This window comes from Phytophthora ramorum (genome assembly GCF_020800215.1).
Source record: "Phytophthora ramorum isolate Pr-102 chromosome Unknown Phyram_PR-102_s0003, whole genome shotgun sequence".
Taxonomy (NCBI): domain Eukaryota; phylum Oomycota; class Peronosporomycetes; order Peronosporales; family Peronosporaceae; genus Phytophthora; species Phytophthora ramorum.
In genome coordinates, this window is record NW_027150649.1 from 3,566,626 (window position 1) to 3,591,131 (window position 24,506).

The 24,506-nt window shown below is 56.8% G+C and overlaps 5 protein-coding genes across 5 annotated transcripts; 3 read left to right on the forward strand and 2 right to left on the reverse strand.

The window, feature by feature from the left end:
• Positions 1–125: 125 nt before the first annotated feature.
• On the forward strand, positions 126–2,210 carry KRP23_4205 (Sulfate transporter 4.1, chloroplastic; the record flags this gene model as incomplete). Its single annotated transcript, XM_067889134.1, has 1 exon — positions 126–2,210. The coding sequence occupies one exon, from the start codon at positions 126–128 to the stop codon at positions 2,208–2,210; it is 2,085 nt and encodes a 694-aa protein (XP_067748323.1).
• A 1,054-nt stretch (positions 2,211–3,264) lies between these two features.
• KRP23_4206 (Cyclic nucleotide-gated cation channel) lies at positions 3,265–10,650 on the forward strand (the record flags this gene model as incomplete). The annotated part of the gene is made up of 2 exons (XM_067889135.1): positions 3,265–6,765; positions 6,835–10,650. 2 exons carry the CDS (start codon positions 3,265–3,267, stop codon positions 10,648–10,650), a joined length of 7,317 nt encoding a protein of 2,438 aa, XP_067748324.1.
• Positions 10,651–10,927: 277 nt separating this feature from the next.
• On the forward strand, positions 10,928–12,100 carry KRP23_4207 (Aminomethyltransferase, mitochondrial; the record flags this gene model as incomplete). Its single annotated transcript, XM_067889136.1, has 1 exon — positions 10,928–12,100. One exon carries the CDS (start codon positions 10,928–10,930, stop codon positions 12,098–12,100), a length of 1,173 nt encoding a protein of 390 aa, XP_067748325.1.
• Positions 12,101–12,325: 225 nt separating this feature from the next.
• KRP23_4208 (uncharacterized protein) lies at positions 12,326–13,375 on the reverse strand (the record flags this gene model as incomplete). The annotated part of the gene is made up of 1 exon (XM_067889137.1): positions 12,326–13,375. The coding sequence occupies one exon, from the start codon at positions 13,373–13,375 to the stop codon at positions 12,326–12,328; it is 1,050 nt and encodes a 349-aa protein (XP_067748326.1).
• Positions 13,376–20,314: 6,939 nt separating this feature from the next.
• Positions 20,315–21,474, reverse strand: KRP23_4209 (uncharacterized protein; the record flags this gene model as incomplete). Its single annotated transcript, XM_067889138.1, has 2 exons — positions 20,315–20,346; positions 20,547–21,474. The coding sequence occupies 2 exons, from the start codon at positions 21,472–21,474 to the stop codon at positions 20,315–20,317; spliced, it is 960 nt and encodes a 319-aa protein (XP_067748327.1).
• Between the last annotated feature and the right edge of the window lie 3,032 nt (positions 21,475–24,506).

Genomic DNA, 24,506 nt, shown 5'->3' on the forward strand with positions numbered 1-24,506 from the left:
ACTCACCTACGGCCGCACCAAATTCGCCGCCGACAACGAGATGGCATTCTTGCTTTCGCAGCCTCGAGCTCAAGTGCCCAGCGCCTCCACTTCAACGTCCATTTCAACTCGGTTCACCTCGCAGCATGGATTGGGTCCGCTCCATTACCGGGTCCCGACGCCCCAACCAGCGCTTCCTCGCGCCCAAGGAAACCACGTTCGAACGCGTCCAGCACTACGTCCCGATCCTGAAATGGCTGCCCAACTACCAAATCGGACAAGACCTCAAGTTCGACATCGTGGCCGGCATCACCGTCGCCATGATGCTGATCCCGCAAGAGGTGTCGCTCTCCACCATCATGCACGTGCCTGCGCACCACGGACTGTACACGGCCGCCACCTCGCCGCTCATATACGCACTCTTCGGGTCCAGCACGGTGCTGTCCGTGGCTAGTGGGTCTGAGGTCGCGCTGCTGACCGGATCCATCCTGGAGCCTATCGAGGACGAGAAGGAGCGTGTCGCCACCGGTGTCATGATCGCCTTCCTCAGCGGCGCCATCCTGTTGATCGTCCGCATTTTCAACCTCAGCCAAGTGGCCGACTTCTTCTCGCGTCCCGTTATGGGCGGGTTCATCTCGGCTGGAGGACTTCTGATCATGCTTTCGCAGTTCCAGAACGTGCTAGGCGTCAAGTTCGACTCGCAGGACTACCCGGTGCAGACGCTCTACCAGAATCTGAAGAATATTGGCCACTCCAACAAGAACGCGCTGGCGGTCGGCCTCATTTCCATCGCCTACCTCATTGCAGTCAAGTTGATCAAGAAGCGCTTCTTCCCGTCTCCGGTGCTCTCTCAGCTCTTTGACGACCCTAACAAGACCAATACCGCTATCACCCAGCAGACTCCAGCCACTGGCAACTTCAGCGACAGTCATGGATTCTCCATCACCGACGAGCAGTACGTGGGTCTTCAATCGGCACGTGCTCAGGCCGACGAGAACCAGGCCAAGTCGCTCCACCGCAAGCCCATCGATGACTCGGCACCCAAGTCCAAGGCAATGTTGATCGCCATCTTTCTCGCCCGTACGCTGTGCGACCTTGGACCACTCGTCGTTTGCATCTTCGGTGGTGTCGTCGGATACCTTCTCGGGCCCAAGGCGCTCAAACTCACAGGCACCGTGCCCGGGGGGTTCCCTGGGCCGGTTGTTCCATGGTACGGCTTCGACGACGGACTCATTGACAGCGGCCGCTTCGGTACCATCCTGCTCAACTCACTCACCGTCTCGCTCGTCGTCTTCCTCTCCAGTATCGCTATGGCCAAGCGTCTGGCAATCCAGCGAGGTGAAGACATCAACACCGAGCAGGAGCTCACGGGTATCGGCTTTGCCAGCGTCGTCTGCGGCTTCTTCCAGGCCATGCCCCCCACCGGTGGCATGTCACGCACTGCCGTTAACATGCAGAACGCCCACACGCAGCTCGCGTCCATCGTCACCACACTCATCGTCATCCTCTCGCTGTACACGCTCACCGGCACGCTCTACTACCTGCCCCGAGCCACGCTGGCCTCCATCATCATCGTCGCCGGATACACACTCGTCGAGTTCAAGGAGGCCAAGTGGCTCTACCGCGTCCGGCGCGACGAGTGTTTCGTCTGGATTGCTTCCTTCATCCTCACGCTCAGATTGGGCGTGCTCGAGGGCCTCATCGCGTCCATCATCTGCTCCGTCTTGGCGCTCATGATCAAGACGAAGCGCTCGCCCGTTGTCATTCTAGGTGAGCTGGACAACGGCAGCCTCGTGGACCGCGACCTGTTCTCGGAGGCGCAGGACCTGAACGACATCATTGTCATTCGCGTCGAGAGCTCGCTGTACTTTGCCAACTGCGAGCGCGTGGCGCTGGCGATCGAGCGCGAGATGGTTCGACTGCTCAAGCAGGGCATCACCACGCACGGGGTTGTGCTGGACGCGTACCACATGAACGACCTGGATGCCACCACGATCCAAGTGCTATCGGACACACAAGAGAAGCTGGCGGTGCGCAAGGTGCGCTTCGCGATCGCCAACGCCAAGGGCCGTCTCCACGACATCTTGGCGGCGACCAACCTGCCCAAGCGCATCCTCGGTGGCGACCCTCGTGTGTCCGTGGAGGACACCGTGCGTCTGCTACGCTCCTTGCTGGCTTCGGGCGCCACCTCGCCGTCCTCGCTTGGTGCCACCACCAACGTCCCGGTGTAAGTGACTGGTCTTTAGGAAGAGGAGACATTGCATATTGTACGCCCTGCGCTGCACAAGTTCCCTGAACTACTGCACCGTAGCGCACACACTCGTTTCGAAGCAAGAAACGTGAATGAATGAACGTAGCATTTTGTTTTAGTTCAAACTTGTCCGTTGAAAATCTGCGACGTGTGACAAGTTGAAGTTCATAGTGAAATCCATATAGCGCGCGTCACAGATTTGATCACAAATGTGCCTTTTGTTGTCCGGTATGAGTCCAAGCGCAGAAATAGTCTAGTGGCGGGTCGAAACCACCCCATTGAAGCCCGATCTGCTATTTATTAGCCTTGCCAGTAACTGCTCGCTGCCCGACAGTTTGGGTGACTATCTTTTGCAGCATTTTGGAGGCCCTAGCAATGGCCCAACGCCTTCCGGTGGCGTCCACGTAGAATTGATCAAACACTTCACTATGACACGACTTTCGGCAATGCGCGAGCGAGCAGCGTCTACTGCGCCATCTGGCGGTGAAGCTTGGAAACAGAGCGAGTGGGGAGGTCCCATGGGCAAAATCATCAACTTTTGCCGACGGAGGAAACGCGGCCTGTTCGTGGGGATGGTCGTCTTGGAATTATTTTACGTCTTTGTGTCGGTACCTCTACGCATCGGCTTCTTGTTCGACCCGTACTCTTCGAAAACCTGGAGCACAGGCTGGACGACCGAACTCACAGTACTGACAGTGCTCGACGTGCTCGCAGACGCAGCATCTTTTGCGAGTCTGTTGGATATATTTGCCGCACAACGTCGAGAGCAAGCGGCGCTGGCTGCGGATGCGACAGGAGCCATCGGAATTCGTAGACAAAGAACAACACAAGGACCAAAGCCAACGGAGCGAAGATCTTCGCTCCTGTCACGAATGCGAGACTCGATGCTTGTTGCGTGGTCATTGAACACTATTCTCCCAGCAAGCCACAGTCACCGTGGAATCCAGCGACCAGTGTTGATAGAGATCACGTCCATGGTTCCGCTAGAACTCCTAGCGCTCGGATTTGGTCCAAATTCGCTGCATCTACTGCGAATGCTGAAATTGTTGCGGCTGTACCGGGTATCAGGCTGCGCACGCGAACTCAAGCAAATGTACACAGGATCCAAAATTGTCCAGAAGCTCGAGTACACAGGCAACGCGGTGCTGTTTAACACGGTGGCGCTAGGACTTGCTGCTTGCCACTGGATCGCTTGTGGCTACATGGCTATCGCACATCTTGAGTGTGGAATTGACTTTATGCTCTGCAGCAAGGCGCATATCGTGCTGAGAACAATACCTGGCGCGGGGGAACACGGCACAGCAGAAGGAATTACAGGAGTCTCCCCCACTGGCGACGGATCGGGCTATACTTGCTGGGCTATCGAGGATTACTTGGTAGGAACGGGCGTGGGGAGGAAATACGGACGAGCAGCATATTGGGCGGCACGATCAGTAATGACCACGGGCTTCTACGACGTGGGAGCCACGACGAATGCCGAGACACTCTACGTGATCTTCGCTCAGATCGTTGGAGCCATCTTCAGTACGGCCGTACTAGCCACCTTCCTATTCATCTTTCGGTATCGCAACGCTCGAATGCAGGAGTTTATGGCGCACGTTGACAATGCGAACGAGTACATGCAGATGCGCCATTTCCCGGAAACTGTACGCGACGGCGTTCTAGGATACTACAAGAACGCGTGGGCTACCCACCACGCCCTCCGTCATGACGAAGCTATCGAGCGTTTACCCGGGCATTTACGCGTGAGTGTGTACAGCGTTCTCAAGGCACATCGCATCCAAAATGTGGCTTTCTTGGCGAAAGAGAGCGTTGAATTCGTGAATACACTGGCCCTACGCATCGAGTACTGCGTCTACTCTCCGAAAGATTGGGTCATCGAAAAGCTTCCCGACGGGATGTACTTTGTACTGCGCGGCAGTGTCAAACTGGATGGTCCTGCGCACCCGATGGCGCATTTCGCGAAGACTGGCGACCATTTTGCTGAAGGCTGCCTACTCTTTCCCGGTCGAACGGACGAGCGCGCGAGAGCGCAGACGTTTTGTGACCTCTACAAACTTCCTCAACGAGCCTTTTACAAAACACTTACGATTTTCTACCGCGAAAACGCGCCTAAGCACCTGGAAGATATGCGTTCAAAGCACGCGCGTCGCGACCAGCAAGAGCAGAAGATGAAGAAAATGCTGGGACGCTCGTCGGACAACGTTACAGGCGCTGCGAATTCGCACACTTCCAGTACTGGCCGATTTAGCGTAACTTTCGGCAGCGATGTGCGTGCATTCAACACACGCCAGCACATTCCGTGGAGAACGCCAGGCTCCAACTTCCGGAAGTGGTGGGAGCACGCGCGGCTCTTTTCGATCGTTTTCGTGATCTTCGAGGTCCCGCTCTACTGCGTCTTCGATGCTGATACATTTCCCTTTGGCGAGAAATCAAAGTACTCGCTACAGTCCATGACATCGATACTCGTGGAAGGCTTCTTCATTGCGGACTTCGTGTTCAGAGCGCGCTTTTTCGCCTACATTGACCAGCTTGCACTCATCACAGTGAGCGATCCGAGCTACATTTTCGACGCTTATCGAGAAAGTGGATTGTGGCGCGATCTGCTGGCGATCCTTCCATTACCGCTCGTTGTGGAGTTTATTGTAAAGCGCGGCAGTGGATGGACCATGTGGCTTCATATGAGCAGACTCGTGCGCTTGTTTCGAGCGCGCTACCTACAGCAAACGATTGTTGAGTTCGCTCATCTTCGAGCTATATCATCCAAGATACAACAGGCAGGAACGATGCTGCTGTACGTGTCCATTACGCTTCACGTCGCGGGCTGTCTGTGGTTTTTAATGGCTCGATTCAGCGTCCTAGAGGAAGAATTTGAGCCCATTGTCGAAGAATTCACGCGAGATCGATGTCTCCGAGATGCTGGGCTACATGGCAACTGCTCATGGACGTTGTACGACGCATACGGGCAGATTGGCACGACGTTTAAAGTTCAAGACCCCGCTTCGATCTACACTGTGAAGATGGCATACGTGCGCTCCATCTACTGGGCCATTGTGGCGCTTACGACGGTGGGGTATGGTGATGTCGTGGCTTTCTCGACGTACGAGAGCTACTTTGCAGCGGTCTGGTGCTTTGTAGGCGGACTCATCAACTACGGCGTTGTCGGCGCAATGTCGAACATCATTTCCAACCTTACAGCCAGCAGCCGACACCACTCGGAGAAAATGAACACGATTAACGTCACTCTAGGCCACTTTCGCATCTCGGAAAGTGTTCGGGCGCGAATTCGGCAGTTCTACCACCAGCAGCTCTACGTGCAGAAAGTGACATCCGAGGCTCAGTTACTGGATGGGTTGCCGATGCAACTACGGCACCGCATTTCAAGTATCCTGCACGCCGAGTCTGTGCGCAAGGTGCCTCTTTTCATAGATGCGCAGAATGAGCGCTTACTCTATGAGCTCACGGGGCTTTTTCGCCGCCAACTTTTTCAGCGAGGGGATCCATTCTTCGCAGAAGGCACCCTTTGCGAAGAAATGTACGTGGTGGTGAGCGGGAGAGCGAACATTTTCAGCAAACGGTTGGGAACCGTTCCTGTTGGTGCTCTCTCTGCAGGAGATTGCTTTGGTGTGTGTGAGTTGCTCCTTCAAAAGAGTTTCAACACGACAGTCACCGCTGCAACTGTGGTTGACGCATCCGTCATCACGTACACGGCATTCGTGGCGAAAATCGAGCGCCACTTTCCTGCAGAGATGGAGTCGCTGAGAATGCAAGCGACTCAGCAGCACATCTTCGATATGCTAACTCTCGAGGCTGTGATTGACAATATCAAGTCTCGCTCGACGCTCTCGAAGTTCACCGAGCAGTGCGCAAGTATGTTCGAGGAGAAGGAAAACTGGACGCAACAGCGCCTTAAAATGCGTCTACGCTTGTATTGGGACCTGATTGTATTGGTGCTGGATATCTACAACGCCTTCCTCGTCACTTTTCGGATTGGATTTCTAGCTCACCCTTCCAGTGGTTTACGGATGGGTCTCGTCGTGTCCGACTTTGTAGGTGACACACTGCTTGCTGCCGATATCTACCTGAAACTCTATTTCTTCGAGTGCGAGGAGGTCGGGTTAAACAACCTCATTTCTCGAGAAGAGCGGAGCACTACGTATACAGGACACGAACTGCGTGGGGATTTGCTAAGTAGCCTCCCTCTCTACTACGTCGGGAGTAGTTTTCTAGCCATGAGCTTGTGTCGACTACCTCGACTGCTTCGACTGCGTCAAGTACCCGAAACAATTGATTCGCTTATCATGCGACTGCAGCAGCGTTTTGCTACAGGTGGCAACATTTCGGCGTATCTGAGTCCCATCAAGTTGGTGCTCATTTTGCTGTTTACAGGACACTTGGCAGCTTGTGTCTTCTATTTGATCTGCCACACCGACCATAACCCGAAAAGCTGGACCCACCACGACCCCATTGTGCACATGGAGCATGAATCTATCGGAGTGCTTTATCTTCGTGCCTTCTACTGGGCCTTAACCACGGTGAGTCCACAATAATAACGTTGCTGCACTGTGTTCGCCGCTAACGTGGCGTTTTTGATGCGTGTTTAGCTAACTCTTGTGGGGTCGAGAGAGATTGTGCCACTGGGTATGGCTGCGACGATCTGGGCCACGTTCACGTGCTTGTGCTGCGCTTTTATCGTAGGTCACATCGTGGGTGAGCTCTCGGAGCTAATTCTCGACATGGATAAGACCAAGAAGGAGTTCAAGGAGCGCGAGTCTCATTTCGATGCGTTCGCTAGAGACCATGATCTGCCAGCGAGTATCCGTACTCGTGTGCTGCATTATCTCAAGTTTCAGCACCATTATCTCAAGGGCTTAGACATTTACGACACCTTCAGTGACTTGTCTCCCAATTTGCGCGTGCAGTTGATGATGGATCTCCATGGAGACACTCTGCAAAACCTTTGCATCGCACCCTTCTTGAACCAAGCCCAAATCAATGGATTGGCGGTGAGACTCAAGTCTGAGCTGTACATTCCTGGTGATACTATCATAGTGGAAGGTGACCTTGGACACAAGTTGTATATCGTCAAGGGCGGCACGGGTATGGTGCTCTGGAAGTCCACAGGTACAGCTGTGGCCACGATCACGGCCGGCAGTTTGTTCGGAGAGGTGGCATTTTTTCTACGAGGTCAACGCCGAATTGCGTCCGTACAAGCTACAACATGCAGCGAGTTGCTCGTACTGGGACGACGTGCCTGGGAAGAATTGCTTGCGTCAAGTCCACGGGAAGAAGCTGAGAGTACAGAGCGTGCACTAGTGCAATGGGTGCAATACTGCTTGAAGGGATACAACATCATGACGGTGGAGATCGTAAAGGACATCAAGTCTGGAGGCGGAGACAGCGGGAGATCCAAGCAGCCAAAACTGATTGAAGAGCTACGTGATCTCAATGCAAACTCGCAGCTTTACCCTGGTGATCCAGTCGAGGATCCACTCAGATATGTCTCGGCTGGTGCCCTCGAAGAGAGAAAAGTGCGGCAACTGTTACGAAAGACTGCCGGGTACGGCGGCAGCAGTTTGCAAGTCGAATCCTCGGCAAAAACTCCGAATATTTTAGTGATCTTGTATCGCTGGGTGCTGAACAATATTCTTCCTAGTGGACGGAAGTCTGCGAAACTTGGTCGAGTTTACGCTGATACGTCGCCCGGAACACCAAGTGGAAGTCGCCGGCTTTTTTCGTGGAATACATCGAGGAATGTATCTGCAGGCCTGCCACTGATTAGGAGTAAGTCCTTTAAGAACGGCACCTCGGTCCAGATCAACCCCGTGAGCCGAAGCATGCGTGAGTACTACCGCGAAGATCAGTTGGTTGAGATGGAAGATGAGTGCTGGCGTCGCTACAAGGTGTCGTTGTTCATGGCCGAGGCATTTACAGTCGCAGTTGTCGAGCAGACTCCACCAGGTGGAACGCCACCTCTTCACCAGCAGCTTCTGCTACCACCTCAGCAACCAAAGGCGACTCCTACTACCCAGACAACGGCCCGAAACGAAGATGACAGTACACCGACAGCCTCAAAAACTGCTCGAGGAATCCGGGTTTCACGCAAAACGTTCTGCGGTGCCACAATGCCTGGTGTGGGCCCGCAACGAGCTACCCGCACCTTGGTCACTACTGATGGAATGCGCTTCTTAGCGAACTACGAATCGCGCAATCGTCCAAGTCAACGTGGACTTCGAGAGAAACGTCAGCCGCGTGGTAGTATCGGGAGGCACCAAGATCGTAATGGTCATGGTCATCACCTGCATCAGTCGTTCGGCCTCGCGGTGCTACCTTCTGGAGCAGCACGCGCGCACCGACGACAGCGCAAGCTGAAGCGAAGCCAATCGTTGCCACTGTTCGACCGACATTTTGCTCTCATGATTCGTGATGAACTGCAGGACTCCAATGCGAAGGAGTCGGACAGCAAACTAAACCTCGGCTTCGAACTGCTTCAACGCTGCCGCCAGTCTGAGTTCTCCTCGCTTTTTCAAGTGTATCTGTCATGGCTCAAGCGCACAGACCGCTGGAATCAATGGGGCAAGCAACAGTTGATGAGGTTCGCCTGGTTTGGCAGCTTATCATCTTGTCGCTCGAACTCAACTGGTGGATCTCCACGGCTGCAACCGGCTTCGTTCTTGCAGGATTCGCACCACCGTGGTGGTGGGACTTCTTCCAATTCGCTGCTACATGATGACTCAGGGAGCACTTCAACCAAGGCCGAAGACTTTGTCAACTTCCTCTCGCGCTGCTACCGACTCTGGGAGTGGGTTATCGTCTGTGTTGGCGGGTTCTACGCCGTGACCATTCCGTTCTTCGTGTGTTTCGCTTCAGACATGACCACATTTCACAATGACGCTGGCGACGACCTCTCTCTTCATCATTGGGAGCATATTGTGATCTGGGTCGATGTCATTTGCCTCGCAGACCTTGCACTCAAGCACTCTGCCTTTCGTCGCGTTCTGTACCTTAGTGCTGGTGGCAGCACGGATATCCCGGTTGCCAAACGGCGAGCCCCAACTGTTGCAGCTTCACTATCGTCTGCAGGTAGTACGCGGTCGATCAGCTCCGTCGCGTCACATCAAAAGTCAGCAACGCGCCGTCAGTGTTGGTGGCGGTGGCACTTCAAAGGGCACTATTGGTTTGACGTGATAACGTCGTTGCCCCTGGACTTGCTGCTGTATTTCCCTCCTCTGTCAGCATCCACTCTGGTGGACCACCGCTGGTTCTACATGTCACTGTTTCAGATGAACAAGGTGCCTCGCATTGTCGAGTCCATCGAAGCAAGCGAGCGGCTAACGCAATTCCTCGCCGCAGACCTGAATTTGCCGATTAGCGAGAGTCGCCTGCACTTCATTCGCACGGTGGCCGTGTACGTCTTGTCCGGTCACTGGATTGCCTGCCTCTGGTTCCGGTTAGGCCTGCACGCGTACGAAATCTACGGCGCGTCATGGCTTTCAACGTACAAGATGCTCCCGGTGGACGGCTTCGGGACGCTGAGCGAGGTGCCCACTTCACGCCGGTATCTTCGCTCGCTGCACTTTGCTATCGGGTCGATCACAACCGTCTTTTATGGGGACGTCGTGAGTATGAACGTGATTGAGACGGTGGTGGAGATCGCGTTCATCGTCGTGTGTATCCTGCTCTTCGGTGTGCTGGTGGGCGCCCAGGGAGAGCTCATCGAGGCCAACTACAAGCACAAGATGCTGTTCGAGCAGAACTTGATGGAGCTCTACAACTTTCTGCAGAACAACGACGTGCCTCGCGACGTACGTCAACGACTCCGCCTGTACTACACCAACACGTGGCTAAAATATCACGGCCACGACGACTTGGAAGGCGTCCGCGGTCTTTCGTCGTTGCTGGTGGAGGACATTGCCCAGTACACGCTGCGGAACTTCGCCAACCGCGTGTCAATCCTCAAGAGCTGCGACGAGAGCTTCCTGCGGTCCTTGCTGACGTGCCTCAAGCACATCATCTGCTCGTCTGCCGAGGCCGTGGTGCGCAAAGGCGACGTCGATAGGAGCATGTATTTCATCGCGAAAGGTAAAGTGCTAGTGCAAGGTCCCGGCTTCGAATTGGTCAAGCACGAAGGCGACTTCTTCGGTGAGTTGTCACTCTTGTACGGCATCCCTAGGTCAGCAACGTGCTCGTCGTTGGGCGTCTCACTGCTCTACGTGCTCGAGTGGGAGACGTACGAGAAGTTGCTGGCCGACTACCCAGAGTACCGAGAACAGAACCGCCGCGAGTGGGTCATTGTCAGTACAGTGTTGAAGACCGGTGAGTCGCGCTTTCGCTCCATCATCGACATCGTCGCACGCATGGAGAAGGTCAACTGGGTGCTCGTGGACGAGATCATCCGCAAGGCCAAGAGCCTCAAGTGATAACAATCAGCACAAACAATCTAGCCATTTCTAACTGATAGAAACCGCGTCCAATCCAATCCGATTGGATGTCTCTTTTTTTAGCCAATCGTTTCTCTTCTGTGTGTATTACACAACGTGCGTCACGCTTTGCGGCACCTCAACTCGGACAAAGACTAGCCGTTCCTTTACAAACTTCCATACACTTTGTTAAGTACGCTAGCTATGTCCGGTTTTTGAGCACAATCGATCCGAGCCATTACATTGGGCTCATTCCCCACTTTGCATCAACTTGACCATGACCGCCGTCCGCCGCTTCTCGTCCGCTGCCGCCTCTGCGCTCAAGAAGACGCCGCTGCACGACCTGCACGTATCTCTGGGCGGCAAGATGGTTCCGTTCGCGGGCTACTCGATGCCCGTGCAGTACTCGTCCGGTGTCCTGCAGTCGCACCTGCACACGCGCGAGCAGGGCAAGGCGTCGCTCTTCGATGTCTCGCACATGGGCCAGCTGCGCATCACGGGCGCGGACCGACTGCAGTTCCTGGAGCAAGTCGTGGTGGGCGACCTGCAGGCGCTGAGCGGCGGAGAGGCCAAGCTCAGCCTCATCACCAACGACCAGGGAGGAATCATCGACGACTGCGTCGTGAGCCGCTACGACGACCACGTGTACGTGGTGGTGAACGCCGGCAACCAGGACGTGGACCTGGTGCACATGCACAAGCTGCTGGAGAGTTTCCAAGGAGATGCGGCCATTGAGCGCATCCAGGACCGTGCCCTCGTGGCGCTGCAGGGTCCGGGGGCTGTGGACATCGTCGAGACGCTCAAGCCCAACGTGAACCTCAAAGACTTGGAGTTCATGCACGGCGTCTTCACGCCGCTCAAGCTGCAGGACGGCAAGCAGGTGGACGTGATCCTAACCCGCTGTGGCTACACTGGGGAGGACGGCTTTGAGATCTCCGTGCTGAGCAAGGACTCGGAGGCCTTCGCTCGTGCGCTGCTGGGTGACGAGCGTGTGCTGGAGGCAGGACTGGGAGCTCGGGACAGTCTGCGGCTGGAAGCGGGGCTGTGTCTGCACGGCCACGACATCACGGCGGCCACGACGCCCATTGAGGCGACGCTGGCGTGGACGATCGGCAAGCGGCGTCGGGAGGAAGGCGGCTTCCCTGGCCACGCCGTCATCATGGACCAGCTCAAGAACAAGACCGCGACCAAGAAGCGCGTGGGCTTCGTGGTGGAGGGAGCTGCGGCGCGTGAGGGCGCGGAGCTCTTGGACGCCGACGACAAGGTCGTGGGCCACGTGACCAGCGGCACGTTCAGCCCGTCGCTCAAGAAGGCCATCGGCATGGCCTACGTGGACAAGAGCGTGGGCAAGCTCGGCACGGAGCTGCACGTCAAGGCGCGCAACAAGACGCAGAAGGCCGTCATCACCAAGATGCCCTTCGTGCCGGCCAACTACTACAAGAAGGCGTAAAGAGCGCTCCTGCTTCTTTTCTTTGGCACTGCGACCTCGCAGCCCCCGAGATAGACGCAGCCAGCGTAATGTCAATGCACTCCACCGCCTTCATCCCTGTCCTTCGTCCTTCCACGATACAAACTGATCGTGGCTTTGTAGAATACTGGTAGTGCTTGCTTCATCGCAGGAACACCAACTACCAGGACTAGAACTCAAGCATTAAATGCTGCTTAGCTGCCGCGTCTACAATAAAATGAATTTGAGGCTGAGTTGCTTGCTTCCTCTCGTGAGCGCCGACTCGGCCGTGGAGCCTTGCGGGTCCATGCCCAGCTCCGAGAAGGGTGAAATGAGTGCCCCGTCCAGCAGCGTCGCCACGTCCTCTGCACTGCCGAGTAACCGAAAGAAGGCCCCGGCAAAGTCCACGTACTGGTCCAGTTTGGTCACCTTGGCACGTGCATCAAAGTGGAACGTGGCGGCAAACTCGGGCTCGATCGTCTGGCCTACAATACGCTGCGCCAGCTCTTCATGCTGCCGCAGCACGTGCGGGTACACGAGCATGAGTGTGTCTCTCGAGATGCGCATGCGGATGCTGCCTCTGGCGTCCAGCACCCATGTGAGCTTCGTCTCGTCCACTTGTCCGTCCAACTGTTGGGACGGCGCGTGGACCACCGCAACGTCTCCAGGCACAACCTCCAGCGTCCCATGGTACGACGTGTATCTCTTGAGTTGCAGCAGCAGCGCCTCCACGCCATCCGTCGTGGACCCTTGCGCCACGAGCTCTGAGCCGCACACGAGCCGCACAAAACTCTCCTGCAGCGTGCTGGACTCGGTCGAATGCAGTGCGAAACCCGCTCGAAAAGCTCGTAGAAAGTGTTTCACCACGAGCATCGGCCTCGCGTCGTCCCAGGTTGTGAGAGGTCTAGAGCCCCCTGTGTTGTCATCATTCTGCTGCTGCAAGTAGCCTCGGAGGAAGTCTCGGTAGTCCTGCAGGTCCTGCAAGTGGCCGCTGAGTCCCTCGGTGTCCAGCGACAGCTCGCTGATGAGCCCTCGCTGCCTCGCGCGGTACCTCCGCTGGTTCAGTTTGCACTGCACTTTACGTCGCGCGCGTCGCTGCTCCTCGTCGTGCAGCAGTCGGCGTCGTCCTCGTCGCGGCTTCTCCTTGGGCGGCTCGGACGCCGCGTCGGGCGTCGGTTTGTTCGTAGCCGGTCGCTTGCCCTTGGACGCACCTGTGGGCAGGAGCACGGCGGCCTTCTCCTCCTGCAGCGCCATGGTGAGCGTGGGCATGGCAGGCATTGAGAAGACGTGAGGCCTCCACTGGTGGCGGGGAAGTGGCGCACGTTACACCCCCGCGTTCTTTATCGTTCCCAAATGGCGAGTGAGTGATCGGGAAACTCGCCAGTTGATTTTTGGTAATGTTTAATCTTGCGCTTTGTATGAAATTTGACTTTTGATGCTGACGGGGAATTGGGCCTCGAGCTGAACGAAACGCGATTGCCGCTAGAGCTCCCGGATGGCTCAAGCAGTGCAACGGCGTACATTCCGAGCCGCCATGCTTTAGTAAAATTTAAATTTTTATCGTTTCGATGCACGCTAATGCAAATGTAGAAATTTCGAGTACCGAATTCCCCATGCATGACATTTTACACGTATTATTATTTACTATCCACCAATCATAGTCTTTTTTTTTCAAATTGGTTTTAGCACGCGGTAGAGCCGCAATACAAAATTGATGTCTCGGTCTATGAGACATGACCAGCAATGCCGTCGAGTAAAAAATGAGTCGAAACGTTGGCAAAAGTGCTGAATGCTGCTCATCCCCTTTAACCGAATGTTTTTCGCCTATCCTTCATTTGATTGGTCGTATCTGACGCGTCACTGTGGTGTCGTGGCAAGTCCTTTAGCTTACATGTATAAATAGCTTGTACATGTACCTGGCGACTGCGGTCGATGCCCCGATACTCAGGCAGTGAAGGTGCTCACTGTCGAAGAAGCGCTTGCAGCATAGAGACACCCAGTCCGCAATTCTCTCTCGTGACGAGACATACATGTACAGACTGTATGATACAGTGAGTCACCGGCAAATCCCGGTGAAAAGCATGAACCTGGGGTGGCTGTCAATACTTGAAGTACTGTATTATTGAATAACCATTTTTAATTTTGTTGACATTGGCAATAATAACAAGTGGCAATTTGCCAACGTGAGTTCATCGGGGCTACGTGAAGCACTTATTGTTGTACCGGGACCGACGGGAGAAACAGGATCATCTCTCAGACGCTGACAACCCACTGGTACATGTATTAATACAAGGAAGTGCAAATACGACAACACGGTACATGTTCTTCGTACCTCCATAGAGATTCATCACCGTCGCACATTCCAAGCAATCAAGCCATCGAAATCGCGTACTTGTACATGTATTATAATAGCTAGTCGCCTCCTCGACGAAGTACCCGAAGTGTGCCTCCTGTGGGTGGTGGAGAATTTGCTAAAGTTGACGATCAGCTATTCGCTTGCATCGCTGGACAGTGCACAATTTAAAACTGATTTGAAGCAGTGTGAGCAGCGCTCACTGAGCACGCGAGGCGATGTAATGGTTTTATGCCACCATGCAAGGACGAAGGGGTTGCAGTGGAGTCGAGAAACGAAACCTTCTATAAGAACGTAATTCCTGGTCGAATTTCGAGTAAGTTAGGATACTGGGCTCTGTAGCTGCTTCCCAGGTACCCTGCCCTCGTTGCAGTTCCCCAGTTACAGTTGACCTTATTCCAGAGAGCTGCCGCGTCCACGCCTAGGTAGTCAAGCTGGGGTAGTGACGTCCCTCAGCGCGAGGAATACGATTAGCCACCAGACCGCTACTGGCTCTAATAGATAGGAACGACGAGGAGGACACATTATCGGCGACCGTCACCCCCGGGAAGGGTCTTTGGGCTGTGTCCCGCAAGGTAACCCGTATTTCACATGCAGTGGTAGGCGCCAGGGCTTGCTACACATACGTACGCACAAGTCCCCTTTTGCCTCTCGGTCGGAGCGACAACACTCAGTTCGCTCTGACCCCCGTGGTCGCTAGCCACGGTCCTCGTCACCCTATTGGCCTCTCGCCCTCTTAACGCTGCCCTGCCTCCTACACCTCACCTGAGCTTTCAGTAACCCGCGTTTCGGCGCAATCTCTCCCTTGTTAGTCTTAACTGTTCTCAATCCTGAGCACAATCGCAACTGAGGGTCGAGCCGGCACCCGCCGCTCGCAACCCTCCTCTCTACCGTAGCCCCCTCACCGTCGCCTATACTACCGCTATCTACGCGCCTCTTTACTCTACCTGGACCTCTCCCTCTTCCTGTCGACTCGACATCTCCGTGGCCTCCTAGCCTCTCGTTCGTCCTGCCGGCGTCGCCCCGCCTCCTCGTATACTCCTGCTAGTACGTGCTCCTACACGTCTCCACTCCGACGATCTTCCGTCCGGGCAACTTCAACGCGCACGACCGCCGTCAGTCGGTGGCTTCAGCCTGCTGGCTCGCTTCCGCCACTGTCTGCTGTCTGTCGTACACCGTCGCTACAGACACCACTGCTGTGCTCCACACCACGTCCACCGTCAACTCCCGCGCTGCTTCCAGCAGTCTTCCATCACGTCTGTTGGCCAAGTGACAGGCCACACTACTACACGCCATCCCCGGCCCCAAGATCGTCCGCGATCTTGCCGCCGTCCAGCAGTGCCTCGAACTCTGCTGCTGTAATCCATCGCTTACTCGTAGGTCCACCTGATCTGGTTCCATACTGCACCTCGTGCTCCAGTACATAGCGCCCCGCTCGATTCCGTACGCGTCGTCTTGCTCGCTCGACGACATACCCCGCCGTCTCAACTTGCAAGAGGCGTGGCAGCGGTTCTGGCTTCCGTGGCCGCCCTCGCCCTCGCAGCATCTCTGCTGGTGCTCTAGCTGCTCGTATGGCGTCCTGCCTTCCACCTGCGGCTTCACTCGCTGCGTGCTCTTTTTGATTGCGCCCGTCTCCATGACGTACGGCGTTATCGTCCCGACTTGGTGGCTCGCTTTTGTTTTGGGCACCCGAATGCTCGTGAACCCTGTCAACACTGTCTGCACGAACAACCGTCTGTGCTGCCGCTTCCGACTCGTCACGTGCAGCTTGGCGCCGAGTAGCCCGCACTTCTCGTGCCGCATCAGCTTCTTGTCGCCGCTGCTGTTTGCGCGTGACTTGCTCGTCCTGTTGCTCATCTGTTCTCGTCTTCCTCTTCCGTGGCTTGCTTCGAACTGCTGCATCGACTGGATTTGCACTACCGACAGCAACTTCAACCGCACGCTGCCGTTCCGCTGGTGCTATTTCTGGGGCGCCGGCATCCGGAGCTTGCTGCGTTTCCATATCAACTTCTCCGCCTTGGCCCTCAGCGTTCACGTGCTGTACAGGGGCCGCGTTCTCGCACTGGCCCACCGGCACCGCGCCGTTCTCCTCCGACCTTGTCTGCTGTTCTGATCCTCCAGCAACTTCTGCCACAACGGTAGACCCCAGCACCAACACGCCCACGTCTTGCTCTTCTCCGTCCGGCCTTACGTCTGCGTCTTCTTCCGCCAGCTCCTTCAAAATCCGTTCTGCCACGTTGCCCAGCGAGTCACTCGGACAGTGGCTCGATACCAAGAAGCTACAGTGAACGACCATATGCTCGTCCGTGTCCTCGCGCACCACCCTCCAGTTGTCAAAGCCCGCGTCTTCCATGATTCGTGCCGGACCAACCCATTGATGCGACAGCTTTGTGATTCCTTTGCCGCGCGGAGGTCGCAGCACCCACACACGATCTCCTACATCGAAGACTACACTCTGACGCACCCTTCTGTCGTAGTACCTCGCCCGTCGCTGCTGCTCCTTGACGAGAGCTTTCTTTGCTGCCGTCGTTGCCCGTGCCAAGTTGCTCACGAGTGCCCGTTCAAAATCTGCGAATGCCCCGACCTGCGTCACTCCGCTGCTTCTCAACAACTCGTTTGGTGCCCGGAGGCGCCGCCCCATCATCAACTCGTTGGGGCTAAACCCCGTACCGGAATGCTTTGCGCCGTTGTACGCGTATGCTGCGCACGAGAGCCACCTGTCCCAGTCGTCTTGCGCTTCCGACACGTAGATCGCCACCATGTCCTTCCAGGTGCGGTGAAACCGCTCCACCAAGCCTAGCAGAGCTGGTCGATACGGCACTGGTGTGATTTGCTTGGCCTGTAGCATACTCACCAGCGCTTCAACTACTGCTCCGTTCAACTCCGGCGCGCCGTCCATCACGATCTCTCGGACGGGCCCGTACACCAACACAACCTTTTCCATGATGAAGTGTGCGATGTCCCTGGCTGTGTGGCTGGGTACTGCAGCCACCACAGCGTATCTCGAAGCGTAGTCCACGGCCGCCACCACATACCGATTGCCGTCCTTCGTAAGCGGAAGTGAGCCAGCCACGTCCAGGGCCCACCGATCGCCAACATCACCGATCCCTTGACTACGTAGCGGAGGTATCACCTCCTTCGCCTTCGACTTCCGTGTGCCACAGTCCCTGCACGCACGCACCCACCGTCTTATGTGCGTCCTCATGTCGGGCCACCAGTATCGCGCAGCGATTCTGGCGTACGTCTGCGGTACCCTGAGGTGACACGCGAAGATAGAGTCATGGTTCTCGCGCAGCACGTCGGGCCACAACGCTGTCGGCAAGACTATTCGCAGACTGCCGTCGCTTTCTCGAATGTGGAACAGCTCGTCCTTCACTACAATTGCGCGCCCTCCGTACTTCTTCTCCCGGCGCAACTTCCGCACCGTCTTGTCATCCGCTTGCCGTGCACGAATCGTCTCGTCAGTGAGCTGTCCCTCGCTTCCTTGCCTCGGCAAATCTCCAGCTATCTCTTCTCTCTCGATGCCCGACCTCGCGGCTGTCACCGTGTGGATCGGTGCTCGCGACAACGCGTCTGCGACCACGTTGCTCGACCCAGGTCGGTACACCACTTCGAAGTCGTACTCTTGTAACTGTAATGCCCAGCGGTGCAAACGCCCCGACAAGTCCTTCGACGTCATCAACCACTTGAGTGCTGCGTGATCCGTTACCAGCTCGAACTTGCGACCGTAGAGGTACGGCCTAAAGAGCTTCACCGCCCACACTACTGCTGCACACTCCAAGTCCGTAATACTGTACTATGCTACCGTAGGCGAGTTTACCTTCGACGCGTAAGCCACAGGTTGCTCTCCGCTACCTTGGTCCTGTGTCAACGTAGCGCCTAGTCCGACCTTCGACGCATCCGTGATTAACTTGAAGGGCCGTGAGAAGTCCGGGTACGCCAACACAGGCCTCTCCGTCAACGCCGTCTTTAAACTTTCAAAAGCCTTTCGCTGTGGTTCTGCCCAGCGCCACTCCGCATCTTTCCTTAGCAGTCTGGTCAATGGCGCCGCCTTGCTTGCAAAACCCGGCACGAATCTCCGGTAGTAACCAGCCATGTGAACGAATCGCTTGATCTCCGTCGTGTCAGTGGGTGCCGGAAACTTGCGCACGCTTTCCACCAGACTGTCCATCGGTCGTACTCCCGTCGCGTCCAACTCATGCCCTAAGTACTCTAGCCGTTCTTTTGCAAACGAGCACTTACCCGCCTTGAGTGACAGGCCAGCCTGGTCCAACCGTTCCAACACCATGGCCAATTCTACAACGTGCTGCGCCATATCACCCTTTGAGAACACGATCACGTCGTCTAAGTATACCAAACAGCTCTCCCACGTAAGTCCTCGGAGCACCGCATCCATCATCCTTTGGAAGGTGCCCGGCGCGTTCGCTAACCCGAACGGCATCCGGACGAACCTGAACAGTCCTTGCCTCGTCACGAACCCGGTCTTGTCGCGATCGGCTTCAGCAACCGGGACCTGCCAGTACCCGGCATGTAGGTCCAAGCTCGTAAATCGTCTAGCTCCGTGCAAATTGTCCAAAGTGTCATCGATCCTTGGCAATGGGTATACGTCGCGCTTTGTGATGGCGTTCAGTAGCCTGTAGTCTATACAGAAGCGTACGGTCCCGTCCTTCTTCTTCACCAATACAACCGGAAAGCCCCAAGCACCATTACTCGGCTCAATCACACCGTCCCGTAGCATGCTGTCCACTTCTCCGTCGATCACCTGCTGCTCGCTGTGCGCGTGCCGCCTTGGTCGCACTTGGATCGGCGCTTCAGTGCCTGTGTGTATGGCATGTTCTACACCAAGTGTCGTCATGGGGGGACAACCGTTGTGCTTTTCTAACAACGTAGGATAGTTCCGCAGCAATCGTAGCACAAGCTCCTTGTCGTCGTCGTCCATGTCTCCGATGTCCAACTCGTCTTCGTTGTTGAGGGGCTCGTTCTTGCCCTTCAGCTCCTCTTCCACCCAACGCCGCACATTATCTCTGGACAACTCGCCGTTCACCTCCAACATCTGTATGTCATTGCTCGTCGGCGACCAAGTGCCCAGCTTCTCGCGCGCCGGCAACTTCGTCGTTCTTCCCAGGAGGTTGAGTATCGGCACCACGATCTTGCCGCCGCGAACCGTCGTCAGCGTGGGAGCCAACAACAAGTGAGATTCCTTGCGCGAGGTGGGCGTGAAGATGCCCGTCGCACCCTCCGATGCCGCCACTACCAACTCCACGTTGTAGCAAGCCCGGGTACGCACCCTTGTCTTGCGCACCAGCCTCACCCCGGCAGCTCGCTTCTCCTGCTGATCTGCCGTCGTGCACGAGAACGGCATTATCTTCTTAACGCCGCCCGTGTACCACTTCATCTCGCACGCGGTGAAGTCGATCTTCACCCCGTTGTGCATCATCCAGTCTTCTCCTAGCAGAAACTCCTCCGACGCGCCTTCAACCACCAAGGCGTTCACCGACATAGTCTGCCCGTACTGGGTCTCCATCTTGAATCGCCAGACTCCCAGAACCCTCGACACATTGCCCGTGAATCCTTCGACGTAGTCCACTGGTGGCAACTCCTCTTGCCTCACGCCCAACTGCTTCCATGACTCGCCAGCCACGGTATACTGCGCGCCCGTATCCAGCTTAATGTCGCACCACTTCTCACGCATCTTCACTCTCGCCGTCGGCAACGTCTCCGTCGCCGGTGTTCGCACCGCCCGCAACGCTCCAACACGTACAGGTCGTTGGCCTCCATCGGCCCATCCGACGCTCGGTCGCTTGTATCTGCTGCTGCTGTAGTAGCAGTACTGCTTCGCCGGCTTCCTCTTGCCGCTTGACTCGTTATACGTCGCGTACGTGCTTCCGCTGGACTCCTGTGCCGCCAGCCATTCACGAATCCGTCGTTGCTCTCGCGCCCTCGCTTTTCGCACTCGTTTCTCGAACCGCCTCCTGGTCCTTGACGCCCGAATCGACATGTCCTTCGCGTCCGTTGCCGTGCTCATCGCGATGGCCTCCAGTCCGGGAACCACCATCACGGGCTTCTTTGTCACGTCATCGCGCGTGTCGTACTGACCCGCGTCACGTCCTACCGCGATCTCTTCCAAAGCGTCGCGGAAGTCTCCCCTCGGCTCAGGCATCACGACCTCCGCTCCTGACTCAGTTCCTGTGAACAACTTTGGGTCGCCTTTGGTGGGTTGCTTATGCTCCGAGCTCACTGCATCGCCAACGCCGCCACTCGACCTCTCCTCAGCCCGCTTTTTCCGCGCTAGCCGTTTCTCACGCCGTAGGTGGTGCCGCTCTTGCCGGTTAACATGCTTCCGAAGCCGACGCGCTTCTTCTTCCTTGTGTGCGGATACCACCAATGCTTCTGCCACCTGCACGCGCATAGCCTTTGCTGCAGCCCAGTTGTGGTGACCTTGCTCCAGTGCTAGCGCCAGCCGTAGAGCCTCTGGCGTCGTTTCATCCAGCAACGCCCCAGGTGCACGCCGTATGTCCTCACGCTTGGCTTCCTTGGCGACATTGGCCAACCACGCGTCCAACTGCCCAGTCTTTTGAGCCCGCCGCTCGTCCTCCATAGTCCCGTCGGACAAGCTGCTCGCATCCGCGACAACGCGTGTTCTGAATTTCTTGTCGTCGTCGCCACCACTACTTTCTGCCTCAACTCCTTCAAACCGTACGCGATGCTGCGCTCGCACGGCTTCGTCGTGCTGTACCCTGGAACGGTTCTGTCTCTTCGCCGCTCCACCGTCTACTGGAGGCGTCCGCCTTTGCCGAGCGGCGCCATCCCCAGGCGAAAGTCCCTCGTCTTTCCTTCCAGTCGTCTTGCCTGGATCAGCCGCGGGGGTTGACCGCGCTGCGCCATCCCCAGTTGCACATATCTCTGCCTCTCGCTTCGTGGCCTTCTTGCCGGGGTCACACCGACCTGCCTTCCCATTCTTGTTCTCGCCTCGACATCGGGGTCGCCGCTGTTTTCCCCGTCGTGCGCCTCCTCGCTCTTCCATGATCTTACCCGGGTCAGGTCTAGCGAGCAATAAGACCGGGGTTCTTATGCTCGCTGACCGTTTCCCGCCTTCTCGTCGTTGCTGGTTGCGTTCTGTGCGCCCTGTCCCGACGACGCTCTGTCGCCGGCCTTCAAGTCGCAGTCGCGCGCGAAGTGTCCTGGCCGTCCGCAGTAGAAGCAATACGTGCCAGCTCTGGGCACGAACGCCGTCCGCGTCTGCCTTGCCAGGTACCTCTCCTGGTTCTGCAGCCTTCCTTCTCGCGTTGCCAGGGCGGGGTTGGGTGTGGACTCGTACGCCCCGCCTCTGCCATACCGACTTCTGCTGTTGGCCGCATCGCCGTCGTCGCCGTATCGCGCACCCTCAACCTTGAACGTCTTACCCGACCGCTTCGACGCTTGTTCGCTTCCCTGCCGTTTATTGCGCGCGCCGCTCACTGGTTCAGCCCCGTCGCGCGTTTGAAAACTGGAACTGGCTGGACCGTTACTTTCCGGTACCAAACGGTACCCAGGAGGTATGGCTTTCCACCAATCATTCCCGCCGCTCTTACCGGTATCCACGAGTCTTCCTTCGGTATCGTACCTAGGCGGCTTGGAGGTTGTACCCCACATTGGGCCATACCCCGACACCACACTCGACTTATTTCCGCGAAGACCCGACTGCTCCTGTCCTGCCGCCGCTGCTGCTGAAGACCCCCGGCGCTTCGGCGCCTCGCGCTCGTCCCAGGCGCTCGTGGCCGCCTCCAGTCCCACGCCGTAGCCTTCGCCGTAGTCACCAACCTGCGGGATAGCTTCGTTGACGGCTTCGTCCAAGTTCCTGGGCCGGTGCCCACGTACGTGTGTCGCTCCCATCGAGTTGCTCATACCCTTTAGGAACGCGCTCACTAACCACTCTTCGCTGATGTCGCCTTGCTCCGCTATTTCTCGTAGAGATTGAGCGTATTCCAGCAGCCGCTCACCACGCATCTGCCGACGCGCGATGAGAAGGTCAACGACCTCCGGGGTCGTACGTCTGGTCATGTACTTCGCCCGCAACATGCTGGTCAACGTGTCAATGCTTTCATCGTCTGGCGCGACCGTCTCCATCACCGTCGCGTACCAACGTTGCGCTTCTCCGTCAAGATGCGCTGCCACCTCGTGGTACAGCTGCGCGTCCGTCCAGTCGACGCCCATTGTCACCGCCTGCCGGCGAACCTCTGCTCTCACCGTTTTCAGCCACATCGTCACGGGCATGCTGTCGTCCAGCCCCTTAAACTTTGCCACCTTGAGAGATTTCGCCCTCTCCCGGACAACCCATTGGCGTCGTGGTGCCTCATCCTGCGGCGTGCCTCCGCCAGTTGCCTGATTCGTGTTCGTCCGTTGCGGTGGTGGTGGAGGTGGCACTTGATCCTGCCCCTCACGTCCACGCTCACGTCCAGATCCCGTCAAGTCGACAAGTCCGCCGCCTGGACTCGCCAAGTGCACTTGGGTCTGTACGCCACTGCCGCCATCGCCACCGCCTCGACCGTCAGCGCCATCATCTCCGGTGCCGCTGTCCAGTTCTGCGCTTCCTGCTGAGCGCGTACTGCTGCCGGCTTGTCCACTTCCATTACCATCACCGGTGCTTAGGCTCCCGCTGCCTGTAGCACCGCTCGTTCCAATCGGAGTGTCGCTCGCGCCACGGATCATCGCCGTGTCCAGCGTCACCGAGCCTCCGCCTCCCGTGTCCACCGTGATCGCTCCGCTCGGCTTGTGCCGTTTCGCGGCCGCCGCTCGCTCCACCGATGCTGCACGACGCTGCGCGCGTTCGTCTCGTGTCGCCGTATTCGTACTCATCCTGCTTAACCTTAAAACCGTAACAAAACCAAACTTAGTCAGTCGTACGCTCCGCATTCCGTTCTCTTTCTCTTTCGCGTTTCTCTCTCGTCTTCGCTGCGGGGTTTGCCCACTGTGAACTCAGCTCGCAACGTCATCCTCTCAGACGTGCCCAGAGAGCCACTGTCATGACCACCATGTAGCTGCTTCCCAGGTACCCTGCCCTCGTTGCAGTTCCCCAGTTACAGTTGACCTTATTCCAGAGAGCTGCCGCGTCCACGCCTAGGTAGTCAAGCTGGGGTAGTGACGTCCCTCAGCGCGAGGAATACGATTAGCCACCAGACCGCTACTGGCTCTAATAGATAGGAACGACGAGGAGGACACATTATCGGCGACCGTCACCCCCGGGAAGGGTCTTTGGGCTGTGTCCCGCAAGGTAACCCGTATTTCACATGCAGTGGTAGGCGCCAGGGCTTGCTACACATACGTACGCACAAGTCCCCTTTTGCCTCTCGGTCGGAGCGACAACACTCAGTTCGCTCTGACCCCCGTGGTCGCTAGCCACGGTCCTCGTCACCCTATTGGCCTCTCGCCCTCTTAACGCTGCCCTGCCTCCTACACCTCACCTGAGCTTTCAGTAACCCGCGTTTCGGCGCAATCTCTCCCTTGTTAGTCTTAACTGTTCTCAATCCTGAGCACAATCGCAACTGAGGGTCGAGCCGGCACCCGCCGCTCGCAACCCTCCTCTCTACCGTAGCCCCCTCACCGTCGCCTATACTACCGCTATCTACGCGCCTCTTTACTCTACCTGGACCTCTCCCTCTTCCTGTCGACTCGACATCTCCGTGGCCTCCTAGCCTCTCGTTCGTCCTGCCGGCGTCGCCCCGCCTCCTCGTATACTCCTGCTAGTACGTGCTCCTACACGTCTCCACTCCGACGATCTTCCGTCCGGGCAACTTCAACGCGCACGACCGCCGTCAGTCGGTGGCTTCAGCCTGCTGGCTCGCTTCCGCCACTGTCTGCTGTCTGTCGTACACCGTCGCTACAGACACCACTGCTGTGCTCCACACCACGTCCACCGTCAACTCCCGCGCTGCTTCCAGCAGTCTTCCATCACGTCTGTTGGCCAAGTGACAGGCCACACTACTACAGCTCCAACATTTTTTGCGCTGTGATCCACACAAACTGCAAAGAGTAGTCGGCACCCGAAGCAAAGAGCCAAAGAGGTGGGAATGGTTATCA